The sequence below is a fragment of the Moschus berezovskii genome, chromosome 3, assembly GCF_049115385.1.
Source record: "Moschus berezovskii isolate FMDL1 chromosome 3, NW_MosBer_1.0, whole genome shotgun sequence".
NCBI lineage: Eukaryota > Metazoa > Chordata > Mammalia > Artiodactyla > Moschidae > Moschus > Moschus berezovskii.
Window position 1 is genome coordinate 68883441 of NC_142462.1, and position 18016 is coordinate 68901456.

Here is an 18016-nt window from a genome sequence, read left to right on the forward strand (position 1 = left end):
CACACTCTTGTTTTAGGTAATGTGCAGCTTTTGTCCACTCTATCAATGGCATTTTATTTTGATGAATTTATTTTCAGTCTTACTCTGTTATAAAACTCTTCTTTCTGGATTGTTTAAACCAAAATAGGGCATTAATAAGAGAAGATTTAAAAAAACTGCACAGTTATTCTTTTAATAGCCCAACACTTGGCATATGGTCTTCCTCTATGTTGCATATCTTCAGACAATCTCTCTACTGACCATCTTAAATATATATCTTTTTTAGATGTCATATCCTTATCCATCTCCCCAGTAGTATGAAGATATAGCCATGAACCCACCCTGGCAATGTATGTGAATATGTGTGAGTTTTTGAGCATTTAAAGGTTTGAAGACCTTCAGATTATGCTGCTAAGTAGAATTTCCTTGTATCTGTCATAATATTAATAATAGCTATGGAAATCTAACCTGAGGTCACATGTTGTGTGAAGCATGTTTTACATAAATTTTGACTACTGTTCCTGTTATTAATAGAAGAAGCCTAGGTTTCCAGACCATTGTTTTCACATTCCTGAAATTTTTGTTTTGGAAAGTTTTTATAGTAAATATATTTGTAGTTTTGGAGTATGGAAAGCCATTCTAAGTCCTAAGTAGGGCACAAAACTCAGAAGTTACAAAGAAAAAGATTAATAAATTTGATTACCAAAAATAAAAACAACACCACAGAACTTTCATGTTTGGGAAAAATTCCAGAAACAAAGTAAAAAAATAGCAAATTAAGAAAAACTATTGTCAATGTAAGTAATAAATAGAGGGTTAATTCCTCAATTTGCAGGATCTCTTGTGAATAAATAAACTGCCCCCCAAATAGATGGTCCAAAACCTATAAATAAAAATGATCTCTTTGTCTATAAATCTATATATTTATCTATCTTATCTTGCCAAGCAGGATATATATAGACCTATATATGGCAATATAGCTATAGCTGTGAAAGAAGAAACTCTATCTTCCTCTCAAAAAAGAGATGAAAATTTATACTTCTTGATAATCAAGGCACAAGGCAAAGATGCTGTGGGGTCAAGAGTATAAATTGGTACAGCCTTTTTGGAGGGCAATTTAGCTGTTTCACCCAAGCTTAAAATGCATGTGTCTTTTGTTCTGACAATTTTACTGCTGGGAATTTATTCAATAGATAGTCTCACAAAAGTACTGTAGGATACACACACACACACACATACACCATACACATCCATACAGAGCTGTATGCATCATTGCTTTCAATAATCAAAAGCTGGAACCTATTAACTGTCTATCAGTTGGGATTAGTTAAATGCATTAGGTGATAACCGTGTGATAGAATACTGTGTAGATGTGAAAAAGAATGTGGCATGTGCTGCCTCAGAGGCACCTCCAAATTTTATAAGTGCCAAAGCAGGTTGCAAAATATGGTGTGTAGAGTCATCCGCCTAATGCACAGGGAAAATAGGTAAATGTCAATAGAAGAATAGAAATGGTTCTCAAGAAATATCACAAGAAACTGTTAGCATTATGCTAACTCTATTTTTCACTTTATAACTTCTGATAATACTTACATATTTCTGTACCATGTGCTGCTGTTATTTTATTTTGGCTGTACCCCCTAGCATGTGGGATCTTCCCTGATCAGGCATCAAACCTGTTCCTCTTGCGGTGGTAGCATGGAATCAGCCACTGAACCACCAGGGAAGTCCCTGCTGATGTTATTTTTAATTAAATAAATCTGCAAACAAATTTCATAATGTCACTGCAGTATATGAGAGATGAATGAACATTCCATGCTAAAACCATTCCAGTATTCCAAACTATCAGATTTTTAAGAGCCCTTTTATATATGACCTGAATGAACTCTTGCCTCTTATCCCTCATTTTGGCCTATGTGGACAAATTAAATAAAACTGCTTATCAGGTATCTGCTGTTGATTCGTCAGCTTTAAGCACAACCTTGCCTTCTGCTCTCTTGCATTTGGGGAACTGACATTAAAGCATCTGGGTTAGACAGCCTGTTGCGCTGATCTGGGGGGGTCAGTTACTGTGGCGAAAAGAAAAACAGTGTTACCTCAGTCACTCTGTGGATTCAGGTTGTCAGAGATTCTTAACTTTAAGACTGTTAATGATTTTTTGAACCACCTTCTCCCTTCTGAGCTGAGAAACCTAAAACAAATGGTAGGATGTCTTAAGTTCTGTTTCTTGCCATCGCCCTATGAGCTTAACACAGAGAGAAGCCAGTGGATGCTTTTAGGCAGAGGAGGGACAGGATCACTCTGGGTGCTGCCCCGGAACAGATTGCGAGTGTCAAAGGGACGGGTTAGGAGACAGGGCAGCAGTGCCAGTTGGAGACGTTGGCGTGGGCTGCCTGTGTAGTCTGGACATGGAGGGTCTGAAGGAGTGTTGGAGGGCAAGCCCCAGCACTTCCTGATACTGGGGATGTGGTTCTCCTTGAGGGAGACTGCAAGGATGTCCCTGGTGTTTGGGCACAATGAACAGCAGTGCTGCTCACTGGAATAGAAAGTTTAGGAAGCGGGAGATGAAGAATTGGAGATGCCTGTCCTGTGTCCACGAGGACGCGTCAACCAGGCAGTTAGGAGCCTGTTAGGAACACTTAGGTGTGCTGAGGTCTGCTGAGAAGGTAAGGAGGACCAGATGAGCGAGGCAGGCAGGGCGTCATGGAGACGTTGTCCGGGTAGATAGGGGTGAGTGTGGAAGCTCGTGGACGGAGGTGAGGAGGAGAATGTGAGGTGAGGTGAGTGGCAGCTTTAGACCCACTCTTAATTCCAGAACTGTTGTGGAGAATGGAAGCAGTGAAATGAGGGCCTGGCTGGAAGCAAATTGACTCAGTGTACAAAGGTGTGGCAAATGTACACACCTTTTCATTTGTTTTTAAAACGGGGCCTGTTGGAGATGTTTGCAGCTGGACCTGATCTACTGCAGGGAGAGAGACTGATGTACAAAGGAAAGGGGGACACAGTAAGGGCAGAATACCTGAGAAGGTGACAGGGTGACAGCTCTAGAGCTGGGGATAAGGGAATGAAACAGGGGTCAGGTGCATAGAATCAGAAAGAAGCAGAGCATGAGCATAGAGGCCCTGGGGCCATGTCCTTGCAAACAGGAGGCTGAAGGAACTCTGTGCTTTTTGAAATAGGAAGATGCAGAAATTCCTGGCTGATTGATTTGATTTCCTCAATAAAATGTGAGGCAAGATCACCAGTGTGAGGGAAGCAGGAAATGAGGAAGTTTAAGGAAAGAAGAAAAGGTGTGAAAGAGTCATTTTGGAGGGAGCTTCCCAGGTGGCGCTAGTGGTAAAGAACCCACCTGCCATTGTAGGAGACTAAGAGACACAACTTCAGTCCCTGGGTTGGCAAGATCCTTTGGAGGAAGGCATGGCAACTCACTCCAGTATTCTTGCCTGGAGAATCCCGTGGATTGAGGAGCCTGTCAGGCTATAGTCCATAGGGTCACAAAGAGTCAGACATGACTGATGACTTAGGATGGATGCAGCAGACTTTCCACTTGGTTGGATTGCTGGGCAATATTGAGTGCACATTTGAAAATATCTGTGAACCTATCAACTTTTTTGATTACTTCTTAATTGGTATCATGGACCCAGAACCATTTGGGAAATTTCTTGGGAAAAATTTTAATTAGGACCTTAAAGAACAGAGATGGTAAATACTTGGCACACATCTACTGTGTTTACCTATTCTCAGAGGCTGTTTGCCTCTGAGCTTGGGCCCAGAACTTTCTCATCCCAGGACATTAGGCAGCCACACCATGCTATTTGAGAGATTCAAGATGAAGCTTGTTTTCTATCCTAGGACAGTGCTGGAAAATAATACTTACTCTCTGATACAATTACCCACACAGCTATTAGAGTCTTTTTCAGTTGTTCTAACTGCTTGGAAAATCAGAACTAAGGCTATATCATTTTTTAATAGTGTAAAATTTCCCCCAAATATAAAGATATTGCAGACTCATGGAAAATTTGAAAAGTGAAGCTTGCAACAAAAAATTATGCAGAACATTACAATTCATAAATAACAGTGGGCTATATCTTGATTTGTTTCCTTGGGTCATGTTTATGCAAATATGTATGCATTTATATATTCATTGCTTCTAGTGTTTGAATATAAAAGCTATTTTAAGAGCTCCAAAGGTACCACACATTTGTCTAGATGTTTAAATTCATCCTATCAGTCAGGGAATATCATCACCACCCAGGATTCCTCCAGCTCTGCTGCTTCTGCTCGTGAACTCCTTAGGCCCCCTGGCCCAGTCTGTTTGTCCTCACCTTCTTTCATGCTCCAACCCCAGGCACACTGGTCCTCTTTCTGTCCCTGCAGACGTCCCAGGCCTGTTCCTTCTGTTTTCCTTTGCACCAACCGTTCCTGCTGCCCAACATACCTCCTTGAGGCCCCTCCCCAATGTGGCTGAGTTTTTGTCGATTAGACCCCTGCATCAATGTCGCTTTCTTAGGCTGCTTGTCCCTGAAAACCACATAATGTGAAGACACATTATTATCTAGACATTCAGATCCTCCAGTATATTTCTGTCCTGCATGTAGAAGCCAGGTGCCAATGCCTTAAAAATGAGAACTCTAATTCTAGGCAAAGCTGCTAATTTGGTTTTAAATTATTTTCTGTATTTTTGTTTGCTTGTTTTATTACTTTGTTTTAAATTCATGCTGTAAATAACTAATGCACATGAAACACATGTTGTTGAAAAGTAGAATTTACAAGCCCCGTTGTGTTGTGCTGGAAGATTTTCAGTAACCCCGAAAGATTGTTTGGGTGTCTAATGACGCTTTTGAACATTTTGTGTAGGCAGTTATTACTCAGAGTATTGACTGAACGGCTGAACATGCTGTATAAATTTGTGCAGTTGCTTAATTAAGCAAATAGCTTTTTGTCATTTGTAGATAATAATTTTACTTAAAAAGTAAACATCTTCCCCTTTTCCCCCTCCACACTGCCATACCCACTCCATTTCTGGGGTTATACTGTTCTTGGGCTCTTGCTTCTCCTTGAGATGGGAATATGGATCCTATCTTTCTTTGTGAAATTGACAAGCATTGCCTGAAGGTGAAGTCATTATGGTTGGAAACTGCCTTTGGTTTGTAATACTTAACTAAACTTGTGCATTTGGCCTTTGTTTCTTCCTTTCTCAATGAGGTGGTGATTTTTTTTTTTTTTTGATCTGTGGTGGTTTCCTCTGTGAACACTCTTTGCTTTGTTTTTCTCTCCGGTGAGGCTCAAAACGCCCAGCAGCTCCATGAACGTATCCAGTCATCGAGTATGGACGCCAAGCTGGAGGCCCTGAAGGACTTGGCCAGCCTCTCCCGGGACGTCACATTTGCCCAGGAGTTTATAAATCTGGATGGCATCTCTCTCCTCACACAGATGGTGGAAAGCGGCACTGAGTAAGCACCTTTTATCTAGACTTCATTCTGGGTATACTTTCCTTGTTCTTACAATTTCTAGTTTTAAATACCAGAAATTGTCTAGGCTCAGGAAAAAAAAAAATGGCGTTTAAGATAGTGTGTGGGGTGTGGTTTTGTTAAGGATCACTATGTTCTCCACCCACCAACTAGTCAGTATCTAACACAGTCTGAAATTTCAGATTTAGAAGGACAAATATTAGGTCATTATGTCTAAGGGCCTTTCCAACACAAATTATAGTTCTTTAAAATATAAATCCCTCACATCCTTTGCTTATCTGCAAAAAGAATTTTCCTCCCCTGACTCCGTTTTTAAAGAAAGTTAGAATACCTCCTTAGATCTAAATACCTCTTTAGATCTAAATAGCATCCTTAAAGTAATTTTTTTTACATTAACATTTGACTGATGAAATACATGTATTAGTTATTTGCCATTAAGTACAATAAACATTGGGCTTCCCAGGTGGTGCTAGCTGTAAAGAACCCATCTGCCAATGCAGGAGATGTAAAGAGACATGGGTTTGATCCCTGGGTCTGGAAGATCCCATGGAGGAGAGCATGGCAACCCACTGCAGTATTCCTGCCTAGAGAATCCCCCGTACAGAGAAGCCTGGTGGGCTATAGTCCATAGGGTGGCAAAGAGTCGGACATAGCTGAAGCGACTTAGCATGTATGCACAATAAGCATTTATTAGGTACCCACTGTGTACAAAAAATTAGAAGTTGGGAAAATTTTACGTGATGTGAATCTTGCCATCCAAAACTTTTTAGAGGCAGAATTCAGTTGAGGTGCAATTCCTCCTCAGGGCTGGGAGTCTAGAGGTTGGAGTTTGAGTTCTATCCTGAGCAAGGAAGGAATGGGCATTTCTGATTGAGGAGTTCATCTTCTTAGGGAAAGGTTTGATTCTGTGGTGTGATTGTGGAGTCTAAGGAGCTAGATGGACCTAGCTTTTATATGTGTGGACAGATCATTCCCTTGACCACAGAATGACAACTTAGGGTCCACAGGAAACTGCTCATTTCTATGTGGTCAGGTGCTACTGCTAAAGACTATTAGAGCAGGTCAGTTAGACCTTGTGGGGATGCTGAGCCAACCAACTGCATGCTGCTACTGCTGCTAAGTCGCTTCAGTCGTGTCTGACTCTGTGCAACTCCATAGACGGCAGCCCACCAGGCTCCCCTATCCCTGGGATTCTCCAGGCAAGAACACTGGAGTGGGTTGCCATTTCCTTCTCCAATGGATGAAAGTGAAAAGTGAAATTGAAGTCACTCAGCCGTGTCCGACTCTTCGCAACCCCATGGACTGCAGCCTACCAGGCTCCTCCGTCCATGGGAGTTTCCAGGCAAGAGTACTGGAGTGGGGTACCACTGCCTTCTCCAGCCAACTGCATAGTAATATGCTAAGTGAATAATGTGCGGAGCTGAGGTAGGTATTTATTAGGAAAGAATAAATATCCCTGAGAACTGGGGTTTAAACCTGGGTTATTTAAATCTCTCTTCAGTATGTGGTGATTTAAAGAATGACCTGATGACTGTACATGGTAGAAACCTGTCTCGGCCCACTTTCTTCCTTCCTTCCTGTCTCCTCCTACATTTGGCATTATTTAGCCTCTGCTATTGGCGAATAAAAGATTCTTTTTTTTCTGTTTCAAAGAGCATGTTTTGTAACAATAGAAATATCTCCTATATTAGAATGTTCTCCAGAGTTTGGAGTTGTGGGGTCTTACTTCACAGACAAGTAGAGAAAACATCTAGGAGTGAATAATGAAGGGGGAAAGTCTAATCCAAGAGGACTGGGAAGCAGGATGGGTGATCTGGAAAGGGTCAGTTGTAGACAGTATTATCTATTTTGTTGTTGTTCAGCTGCTCAGTTGTGTCCGACTCTTTGTGACCTCATGGACTGCAGCGTGCCAGGCTTCCCTAGCCTTCCCTATCCTTCAAGTCTCCCAGAGCTTGCTCACATTCATGTCCATTGAGTCAGTGATGCATCCAACCATCTCCTTATCTATTTTTTAAATAATGACTAAAACTAGGCTTATTAAATATTTGGCAAACATGGACTTGGATTAGTAGGACAGGGAATCTCAAATTCTGGGTGTTATCAAAATCCAAAGTGTTTACTGTAAATTGGAGTTGGTGCTTGAAGCAGCAACTTGAAGGGAAGTTGAATAAATTTAGCTGTCCATGAGGCTCACCCAAGGAAAAGGAGAAAGAGGATTCTGTCAGAAACTCCAGGGTAGAATCCAGTGAGGAGTGTATCAGATTCCTCACTTCTTGTTGCTAGTGGACAGTGGATTGCGAGTTGTGATTACAAACACATTCACTGGTGACTGTGGATGACTTCATGAGCTTGCCATACATGGTAGGCCCTGCTTCACACCCATTACTGCTTCTGGTGGGATAGTGAGCCCTGGGAGCTTCTGCCTCCATTACATTTGTAATGTGTTAAATGACGGAGGAGACGGGGACGACAGAGAATGAGATGGCTGGATGGCATCACCGACTCGATGGACATGAGTTTGAGTGAACTCCGGGAGTTGGTGATGGACAGGGAGGCCTGGCGTGCTGTGATTCATGGGGTCACAAAGAGTCGGACACTACTGAGCAACTGAACTGAACTGAAACAAAAATATAAATGTGTTCCTGCATTTATTGATTTATCTAAATCTCAGCCATTGACATATCAAAAACAATGTACTAGAACCAGTTTCAGTGGAACCTGCTAATATTAGTTGGTTCTGCCACAGATACCTAAGTATCCAGGGGCTTAAGCTCTGGGGTATTCAGAGTGACATTGTGTTCCTACTTCCAGGTTTATCAGAACTGCAATCATAATTACAATTACAATGGTCTATACACTGAAAACCAGAGTGCCTGGGATATGTACTCTAGATAGAGGACTGGAGCTGAGCTCCAGAACCTCTGGAGATTGGCAGTTATATACTTGACAATGAGGGAGAATGCATGCTAGGAGCTTTAATTTTTTAGTTTCTGGTTATATTCGTTTGCACTGGCGACCCACTCCAGTACTCTTGCCTGGAAACTCCAATGGATGGAGGAGCCTGGTAGGCTGCAGTCTATGGGGTCACTAAGAGTCAGACATGACTGAGCGACTTCACTTTCACTTTTCACTTTCATGCATTGGAGAAGGAAATGGCAACCCACTCCAGTGTTCTTGCCTGGAGAATCCCAGGGACGGGGGAGCCTGGTAGGCTGCCATCTATGGGGTCACACAGAGTCAGACAAGACTGATGTGACTTAGCAGCAGCAGAGCTTCTGGAACAAAATGCCACAGAGCAGATGGCTTAAATAACAGAAATTTATATTCCCACAGTGCTGGTGGCTGAAAGTCCAAGCTCAAGGCGTTGGCAGGCATGGTTTCTTCTGCAGCTCTGTCTTTGATTTGCTAATGGTCACCTTCGTCCTGTACGGCTTCTCAGGTGGCGCTAGTGGTAAAGAACCCGCCTACCAATGCAGGAGATTTAAGAGACATGGGTTGATTCCTGGGTCCGGGGAAGATACCCCAGAGGAGGGCACAGCAACCCACTCCGGTATTCTTGTCTAGAGTATCCTATGGACAGAGGAGCCCAGAGGGCTATGGTCCATACAGTCACAAAGAGTCTGATGTGATTGAAGTGCCTTAGCATGCACACCTTCTTCCTGTGTCCTTACAAAGTCTTCCCTCTAATCAAAATCATCCTAGGTGTGTCTTTGTCCAGTTTGCCTGCTCTTACAAGGACACCAGTCAGACTGGGTTAGGACCATAAAGGCCTCTTTTTAACTTAATCACCTCTTTAGAGGCTTTATCTCCAGATACTGCCCCATTATGATGTATTGGGGAACAGGAATTCAATATATGAATTTCAGGGGATACAGTTCAGCCCATGACTCTCATCAAGGAGACACTACCAATTATGCTTGAAAGGAGAAGGATTAAAAACAGGTACTATGTATGGCCTTGTCAACCTTAGTGCTTTTCATCTGTGCTGTTGCCTTACTCTGTAATTTATCTTGACTTAAGGAGTGGCCTACAGACTGAACATTGGGGAAGCAGATCTGAATTATATCACTAGGTTTCACATGTCAATCCTGAGTTTACTCAATGTGAACAACAGTAATTGAATTCTTTTTTTTTTCCAAAGTGTACCATACTCATTCATATTTTAATTATTTATAATCTGTAAGCCATTCCAGCTTGTTATGTGCAACTTGATTTCAGACAGATGAACAGAACTCAAGACCAGATCTTGAGTGTGTTCTGGTTTGTATTGTCTCTTATACTTTCCCATCACGCTGTGTTACTGGGAAGGGAAGATATCTCTCTGAATGACCTTGGTGTGTGCCCTCATCACCATTTTGCATATAAGTTCAAAGTCACACTACTCATAGGGATGGAGTAAAGAGGGCACCGGAGCAGTACAACCTTCCTGCCTTCCTTCTGCAAGGTCCTGCCACTCATGCTAGGAAGCTGCTCGTTTGATGAACAGTTATTTTCAGATCTTTTGCTCAGATGAAAAGGAAAAGAGAAGGACCTTTTTCTTATAGGGAAACTCAGCTTCTCAATTAAACTTAAACAAGACTTTAATTAATTAACAGGAAACCTTTGGAATAGAAACTGCACAAATTAAATAGATCCTGCAATTTGGAAGGCATTTACTTATGACTCCTGGGCAGACTTCCAGGTGGGAAAGGCAGCGGTTTCCTGAGCAGGACGTGTGGAAATTTTTAGGAAACACTGAAGAAATGTAGCTGGAATTTTTCTTCTTACTTTGAGCTATAATGAGATTCAAAGATTGCTTGCCTGCTTGCCGTTACCCAAGGCTGAGATTTTTAACGTCTCTTTCCAGCTGGTACCAGGAGAGACTACAGGGAAAAAATGAACAACAAAGGAGCAAGAGGCAGTGACGCTTTGGCAGAACACAGTGTCTAAAACTTGAATTTCATTTTTCCACTCTTCTATAATTTTGAAATTCCATTCCTAGTTTCAGCTTGAAAGATAGATGTGGAAGCATATACATTTTTGGGGAAACTTGTTTCTCTAGCCTGAGTCAGGAAATGGTATCCATTAAGGAATGGGCAATTATTTTTGTTTTCTGTGTTTTTTTTTTTTAAGGATAGATATTAAAACATTCTCAGAAATGATATATTTTGTTTTATTTGAAAGAGAAAAAAATTGTACCTGCAACTTTAAATCCATTGTAGTGAATAGCACTGCTTTTCTTAGGGTTTTAATTAAACGCCGTGTTCTTTGTCTGTGCTGCTGTGCACACACACAGTTGGATGGTTTACTCTGTGCCCTTTTGCTGTTCAACAATCAGAAGAACAGAGGAACATTTCCAAGAATGAAAGGGCAGGATCCTTCTAGTTTCCCACTTGGCAACATGACAGGAAAATTACGCCCTTGGAATATGAGTAAGCAGTAGCACCGCCCTGGGCAGAAAAGTTAAGAGTGAAAAAAGTTAAATTCATATATTTACCAAAAACTCATTTATTATTTAAAAATAAATGTATGGGGTCACACAGTCGGACACGACTGAAGTGACTTAGCAGCAGCAGCAGCAGAAAAAAACAAATAATAATCATTTGTCTTCTGCCTTACCAGAGGCAAATATTTTAAACATCTGGGTGTATATTGTTTTTGTACATTCTTAGAGATACACACACACATATACAGGCTTACACACACATACATAGGTTTTACAAAAGTAGAATTATAATATTAATGGTCTCTGTAATCTGCTTTTTGTACTTAACAATAGTGCCATGTCATTAAATATTATTCCCTTCGTAATTTTTGTTATCTGCCTATTTTTTATTGGAGTATAATTGCTTTACAACATTATGTTAATTTCTGCAGTACAACAAAGTGAACCAGGTATATGTATATACATATATCCCCTCTCTCAAGCGTTCTTCCCATCCCCCCATCCCTCCCCGCTAATTAGAAATTAATTCATTTTTAAATTTCTGTTGAAGTACAATTGGTAAGCAGTGTCATACGATAATTTGAAGGATATGCAGAGTGGAATTAACCATTCCCCTATTGTTGGATATTTACTATTTTCAGGTTTTATTTTGATTGTGAACATTCTCTCATCAGTTTTTCTTTCAGCAGAATCTTTGTCAATAATTATTTTATTGAAATAAAATGACTAATTCAGTGTATATGCGCATATTCAAGCTGTTTTAAAATAAGAACAGCCCCATAGCTTGCTGACATGTTCTAATTTGTACTTTACCCTTCTTGTAGGAGTATGTCCATTCCTAACACCCTGGGCAATACTGGTTTGGTGTTTCCTTAGGGATTCTGGCTTTCCTAAGAAAAATAGCAGTGAGGTATTAAGGAGTTTTCACTAATCTGGGGAATTTACAAGTACTTTTTATTTGCTTAGTTGATGTCATTTCTCCAAAATTTGGCTATACTAGCAATAGTGGAAAGAGTCCCATAGTTATTTTAGAGATATGTAAAGCCCTTATATATCTCTAAAATAACTATGGGACTCTTTCTTTTAAGTGGACTTCCCTGGTGGCTTGCATGGTAAAGAATTCACCTGCAATGTAGGAAATCTAGGTTCGATCCCTGGGTCGGGAAGATCCCCTGGAGGAGAGCATGGCAACCCACACCAGTATTCTTCCCTGGAGAATCCCATGGACAGAGGAGCCTGGTGGGCAAGAGTTCATGGGTTCACAAAGAGTCTGATACGACTGAGCGACTAAGCACACAGCACAGCAAAACCCTTAAATAATTGTCTTAAAAACAAACCACATTCGTTGTATAAATTGTCTGTCATATAGATGACACAGATGAGGATGTTCGGTGTGTGTATAGCTATGTGCTTTGTTTGCATAAATTGTCATTGTTAATACACAAACAGTTTCATACTAAACTTTGATGATTCAGATCACTTTCTGCTGGCTGGGGTCAGAGTTGTGATTGTGTCAGGTGTGGAAATTCAGTTATGATCTAAATTAAGCATGCAAAAGGATGTCTTGGCCTTGATGTTGCCTGGCACCCACACTTGAGAATGGGTTTCTAGGTTTTATTCTTTTAGCAAAGTGTGTCTTCTTTGAATGCCAGATACTCCTGACACTGGGTTAGAGACAGAATGTGTGTGTTGTTGGGTGGGGAGGGAGAGGACACAGTCATGCATATGACAATTCGGGACTATGTGTGACCTTTTATGTCTTCACACAAAAGATAAATTTCTTTTTTGAAAGTGACTTTGCTAAGCTTCACGGACACGGATTATTGGCTCTAACTCAGGCTCTTGCTTCTGAGAATTCAGTGTTTCTTATAAACCGCGGTTGTTGTGGAAGGTCCAGGCCAGGCCAGATTGATCAGGGAATCTCTGCCAGCCGCCAAGCGCAGGTCACACCATACGTGTCCTGTACTTCACCTCGGACAGAGGCCACGAGGAGGAGCCAGCGGCTCCCCAGGCCGAACCAGAAAGAAGCAGCTCTGTGTGGTCCGTGGGCCCCAGCTGAGAAGCTGGCTGAGTCTTCCAGCCCCTTCAGTCTGCTTTCTTGGAGCTGCAGGACACAGAGCTCAGGGAGTTTTAAAAGGAACAGCCCTTCTGGGGCCCTGCCAGGAATTTGCATCACAAACGCCAAAGGGGCAGACCTTCTTGGGCTTTGTTGGGGGTTGTGTGGCAGAAAATTCCTTATGCTGAAACTCCACCTCGCCTTCTCTTTTTGCTTTGTCTCTGTTTCTTTGTCCATCACTCTCAGAAAAAAGAAAGGATCATACAGCCTGTTTAAAGGAGAGGTTGTCTTCTGCTAGGGAAAGTATGCCACAGCTTGGGCTAAAGTGAAGGGCTTCTCATCACTGTGAAGCATTGTCTTTGGAGAATCATTATGTTTCTTTTAAAGTGGATATATATGGAGACAGAGAAAGAGGGAGAAGGAGGAGAGAGAGAGAGAGAACTTCAGATAAGAAAACAGACATCCCAACAAAAAATTCCTCTTCTGCTTATGTTTCTCTGAAGCTAAGGCGAGGAAGTAGAGAAGTGAGAAACACTGAATTTCTCTCTTTGCACTCTGGTCAAGAACTCTCTAAAGCCAGAGTCTGCTACAGGGGTTAGAACAGACACACACAGACACATACACACACAGACACAGACACACACAGACATAGACACACACAGACACACACACACACTTATATATACCTAAGTATGCACAGGCCTGAGGCCAGAAGGTTATTTTGGAAAATTGCATTGATTGCTTTATACATTTCACACACACACACACACCTCTGACAAGCATTAATTTTGAAGCAGTTCTGTTAAAAGATTAACTGACCCATAGCAAAACATTTTTAGAGTATATTTGAACAGAAATCAGTTAGAATTGTTCAGTGCCAAACTGGAAGTGGTTAGACTCTATCCACAGGAGCTAGTGGGGGAGGGAAGAGTTTCTTACAGAGAAGAAGTGGAAACAAGCAAGGCCCTTGTTAGATGGTTAGTCAAGTCTGGTTGCTTGTCCTTAGGTTTCCATTTCCTAACCTGGAGGCATTTGTAGGTTTCGGGTTTTGGACTGATTATATAGGCAGCCAGAGTAAGAGCCGCCTCCGCTAAAGGGTGGCTTGTTCAATTAGTTTAACAGTTCCAAATTTAACGGAAAAGTTGCAAGCTCAGATTTCACCGGTTGTCCTGATTGTGTCCTTTACAAAGATCTAATCCCAGAAAGCCCCTTGCACCCAGTTGTCCTGCCATCTCCTTGTTGTTGCAGGAATGGGCACCTTTTCCCGGTCTGGACAGTAGGCTCTTGTCGAACACTCAAAAATGAATTGTTCTAGGAGACACAATGCTGACAAAGTAAAAGAAAAAAACTTTATTGGGAAGGGGTGCCCGGACAGAGAGTAGCAAGGTGGTACAGGAACCCAGAATAACTGCTCTGACTTGTGGATCACAATCTCAAGTTTTATGGTTATGCATAGTTTCTGGGCAATCATCTTGCTTGTGCCCATATTTGGTCTGACTTAGCATCCTTCCTGGTGGTGCGTGCAATCTCTCAGCCAAGATAGATTCCAGCAAGGATTTGGGGAGGTTGGTAGGACATATGGATTGGCTTCTCCACCCTCCTTTGGGCCCCTCCTGAATTCTCCTGGTTAGTTTTTGGTGGCAGCACCTTCTTCCTTATTGGGACCTCCTGTTGCCAGACAACTCATGTAAGTTTCAATCACTGGTTCCCTAGTATAATCTCTTGTAGTCTGGAGCTATTCCTTAATCTTTCCTTTTCTCTCATGGCTTTGACACTTTCAAGATCATAGGTCAGCCATCTTTAGAATATTCTCCAATTGAGGTTTATTAAAAAGTAGTTAATTAAAAGGTAATTATCAGGGGAAGATAAAAGCATGGCATACATACAGATATAAAATTGAACATGTGTCACAAGAATGTATGTTATTCATTTGATATGAGGGAACTGGGCAGATGTTTCACCGGGTTCAAAGGAAGAGTCAAAGGACACAAATTTGCATGAAACAGAGGAATGTTGAAATGAATTGCAAATGGAGACAAAACTGGGTTTTCACCTACAGGGAAGAAGTCAGTTAAATCACCACTAGACAAAACTGTGGACACTAATTTCCCTTTGAAACATAAATTCTCTTTTTCTATAGGTTTATCCAATGTTTTCTTGTTTTAGAAAACGTATGTCTTTGGCTAGAATATCACAAATGCTTGTGTTTGTTTCTTTGCATCTTATTAATGGCACATGCTATCTCTCTCTTATTATTGATGTTCACTTTGACCATTTTTTTTTGGACCACTTGTTAAGATAGTGCCTTCCAAGTATCTCCCAGTAATGCTTCTTACCCCTTTTGTAAATAATTAAGAGAGAATCTTGAGTAGTTACCCATGGGAAATGGAAAGTGGTACAAATCAGATTTACGTATTTTTCCCTAGAGATTCAGTTCTTCAACAGTACCAGCACACTATTTTAAAGCAGTGTAGGCCCATTTGTTCTTGTTTTATTCCCTGGGCTATCACTCATCACCATTATTATTTATCTTGATGCTCAGTCTGTCCCCAGTATGGCTTTGGAAACTTCTTCAAGCAGTCTTCTGTGTCCTACCTTGTTTCCCATTATTCTTTGAGCATTTCCGTACTTTTTGGCTCAACGAAATGTTCCCTGCTTTTCTTGGTCTTTTCTTGCCCCAGTCCTGGCCAGAGTCATTTCTCCAAGGAGCCCCAGTTCCTTTTAGTGGAGGGTAGTTTTTGGCTCTTGCCAAAGGGCTGAAACTCTGCTCAGGCTTCCCTCTCCATGGCCACCTAGTTCTTTTACTCTGCCCATGGCCATTTGAAGGAGAAGAAAAGGAAGCTAATATAGATCTAGATGAAAAATGTCCTCCAGCCATCTCAGCTACAAAAGGACAGTAGAGCCATCAAACCATAAATCACTGCAGCTGCACCCCCTCCCTGTGGGGATTCCTGATGGAAAAAAGCAGGATACTGGCCCTAGATAGCTAAGTGAAGTGAAAGTCACCCAGTCACGTCCAACTCTTTGCGACCCCATGGACTATGCAGCCCACCAGGCTCCTCTGTCCATGGGATTTTCCAAGCAAGAATACTGGAATGGGTTGCCGTTTCCTTCACTAGATAGTTAAGGTGCATATCAAAGGAATGATTTCAATGAGCCCAGACTCTTACATCTTCTAGTACTTAGAAAAGCACTAAATCCACTAGCTTAAGAAGTCTGATTTGTCTTTATTTAACAGTAATCTTGATGTTCTGACTACCTGGTTTTTGTTGCAAAAATTCTTTTGTATACTGATTCCTCCCTTAAGGCCTTGGAGCAGTCCCTCAGAAGCAATCTGAGAGGCTGTACTATGGGCTTAAGTCCAAGTCCTTCAAAGAGAACAAAATCCTCAACTTTTAGGTAGTGCATTTATTCAGTGTATATATGTATATACACTGAATATATATATATAATATATTAATTAATTAATTATATATATTATTTATTGATAAAGCTAAATAAAAGAGGAGGAAGAGGGGAGGAAGAGGAAGATTACATACATTTTTAACTCCCCAGTTTTATCAAATACTAGATCTGATCACCTCGTGGTCATCTGGGTTTCTGAAGTGGTTACATTTACATTTATGTGGTTGAAATGTGAAACTTAACTTCTTCTGAATTGAATACCTAGTCTGCAGGTGCCTGATGGTATAGTTAGTACAGAGCCAGCCTTTGCCTTCATGGTGCTGGCAGGGCTGTGAGATATCCTAAGTCAAATGCCTGGTGTATTCTCAGCACTGCGGACATGGGTGCCACACTTAGTCCAGTCAAGCAAGGGAAATCAGAGTTCAGGGAGGCTTTGCAGAGGAGCCTGAAATGAATGTGGGGTAGGGTTTAGCTAGTCTGACAAGGAGGGGAAGGGTATTCCCCCAAATGAGGGAAGAACACACTTAATGCCAGAGAGATTTGGCAGGCTTGAAGAATGGGAAGTGGTTTGATAAGGATAGAATCACTTATTACCTAATTTTTTTGACCTAATCTTCAGTTTTTTAAGAAGCATGTGTCCTTTTTTGCAGACAAGTTTTGTCGATTGTGTACTTTTTTTGCAGGCTACGATCTTTGAGTTCCAGCTGTCATTCAAGACTACTGCAGTCTCATAATGTCTTCCTTCAGAAGAAGCTTTTTTTTTTCTCTAAGAAAAGAGGAAGTAGAATTAGTGGGCATTTTACCAAAGAAAGATAATCAACTATTTCTCTCCTGTTGAGTATATACTTAAAGAACAACTGGTTCAAGGCTTTGGGGCTCTACTTTTTCATTGAAAATATGCTCCCCCTTATTTCTAGTGATGTCCCCCTTGGTTGAATATATACTCATTCTGAGCCAAAGGGAGTGTTTGTGTTGCCTTTGTGTGCGTGCTCAGTAACAAAGTTGTGTCTGACTCTTTGCGACCCCATAGACTTTAGCCCGCCAGGCTCCTCTGCCAATGACATTTTTCAGGCAAGATACTGGAGTGGGTTGCCATTTCCTCTGTCAGGGGATCTTCCTGACCATGGAATCAAAGTCCGTCGTTTCCAGTGGCTCCTGCATTGCAGGTGGATTCTTTACCACTGAGCCACCTGGGAAGCCCCCTTTGTTGCCTTTATTCAAAAGTAAATGCATTAGGTTGGTTATAGTAGTTTAATCCCTATTTTTGATTGTTTTGTGTCATTAATGAGCACCAATTTATTACTTGAAGAAATGTTTTGAAATGAATTAAGTGCCCTTAATGGCTGTTAAACCTGTCATATAGCTCACTCTGGGCTTTCTTCATGATATGTAATTTGTGTAAAATTCATTGCTGTCATGCATTCTCCTTACACGGTTGTTTTTGAATTTTACAGACGATATCAGAAATTGCAGAAGATCATGAAGCCTTGGTAAGAATTTCTGATCTGTTGATATAGATGATGTAACACTCCCTTCTCAGAATAATTAAACTCTGTCCTCTGACTGATTGTGTAACTATGTGTCTAGATATTTTGAGTGCTTTTTTTTTTTTTTTGCTCTCTTTTTGATGTTCTTATAAACAGGTTCTTAAAAAAATTATTTCCCTTTTCTTTTTGCTTT

General features: G+C 41.2%; 1 protein-coding gene across 3 annotated transcripts in view; it reads left to right on the plus strand.

Annotated features, from left to right (window-relative positions):
- ELMO1 (engulfment and cell motility 1) overlaps window positions 1-18016 on the plus strand; it is a 592587-nt gene that overhangs the window by 178554 nt on the left and 396017 nt on the right. For all 3 annotated transcript variants that reach the window (XM_055420868.2, XM_055420867.2, XM_055420869.2), the window contains exons 6-7: window positions 5263-5432; window positions 17791-17826. In XM_055420868.2, coding sequence (XP_055276843.1) covers window positions 5263-5432; window positions 17791-17826 — 206 coding nt within the window. The remainder of the gene's footprint in view (window positions 1-5262; window positions 5433-17790; window positions 17827-18016) is intronic.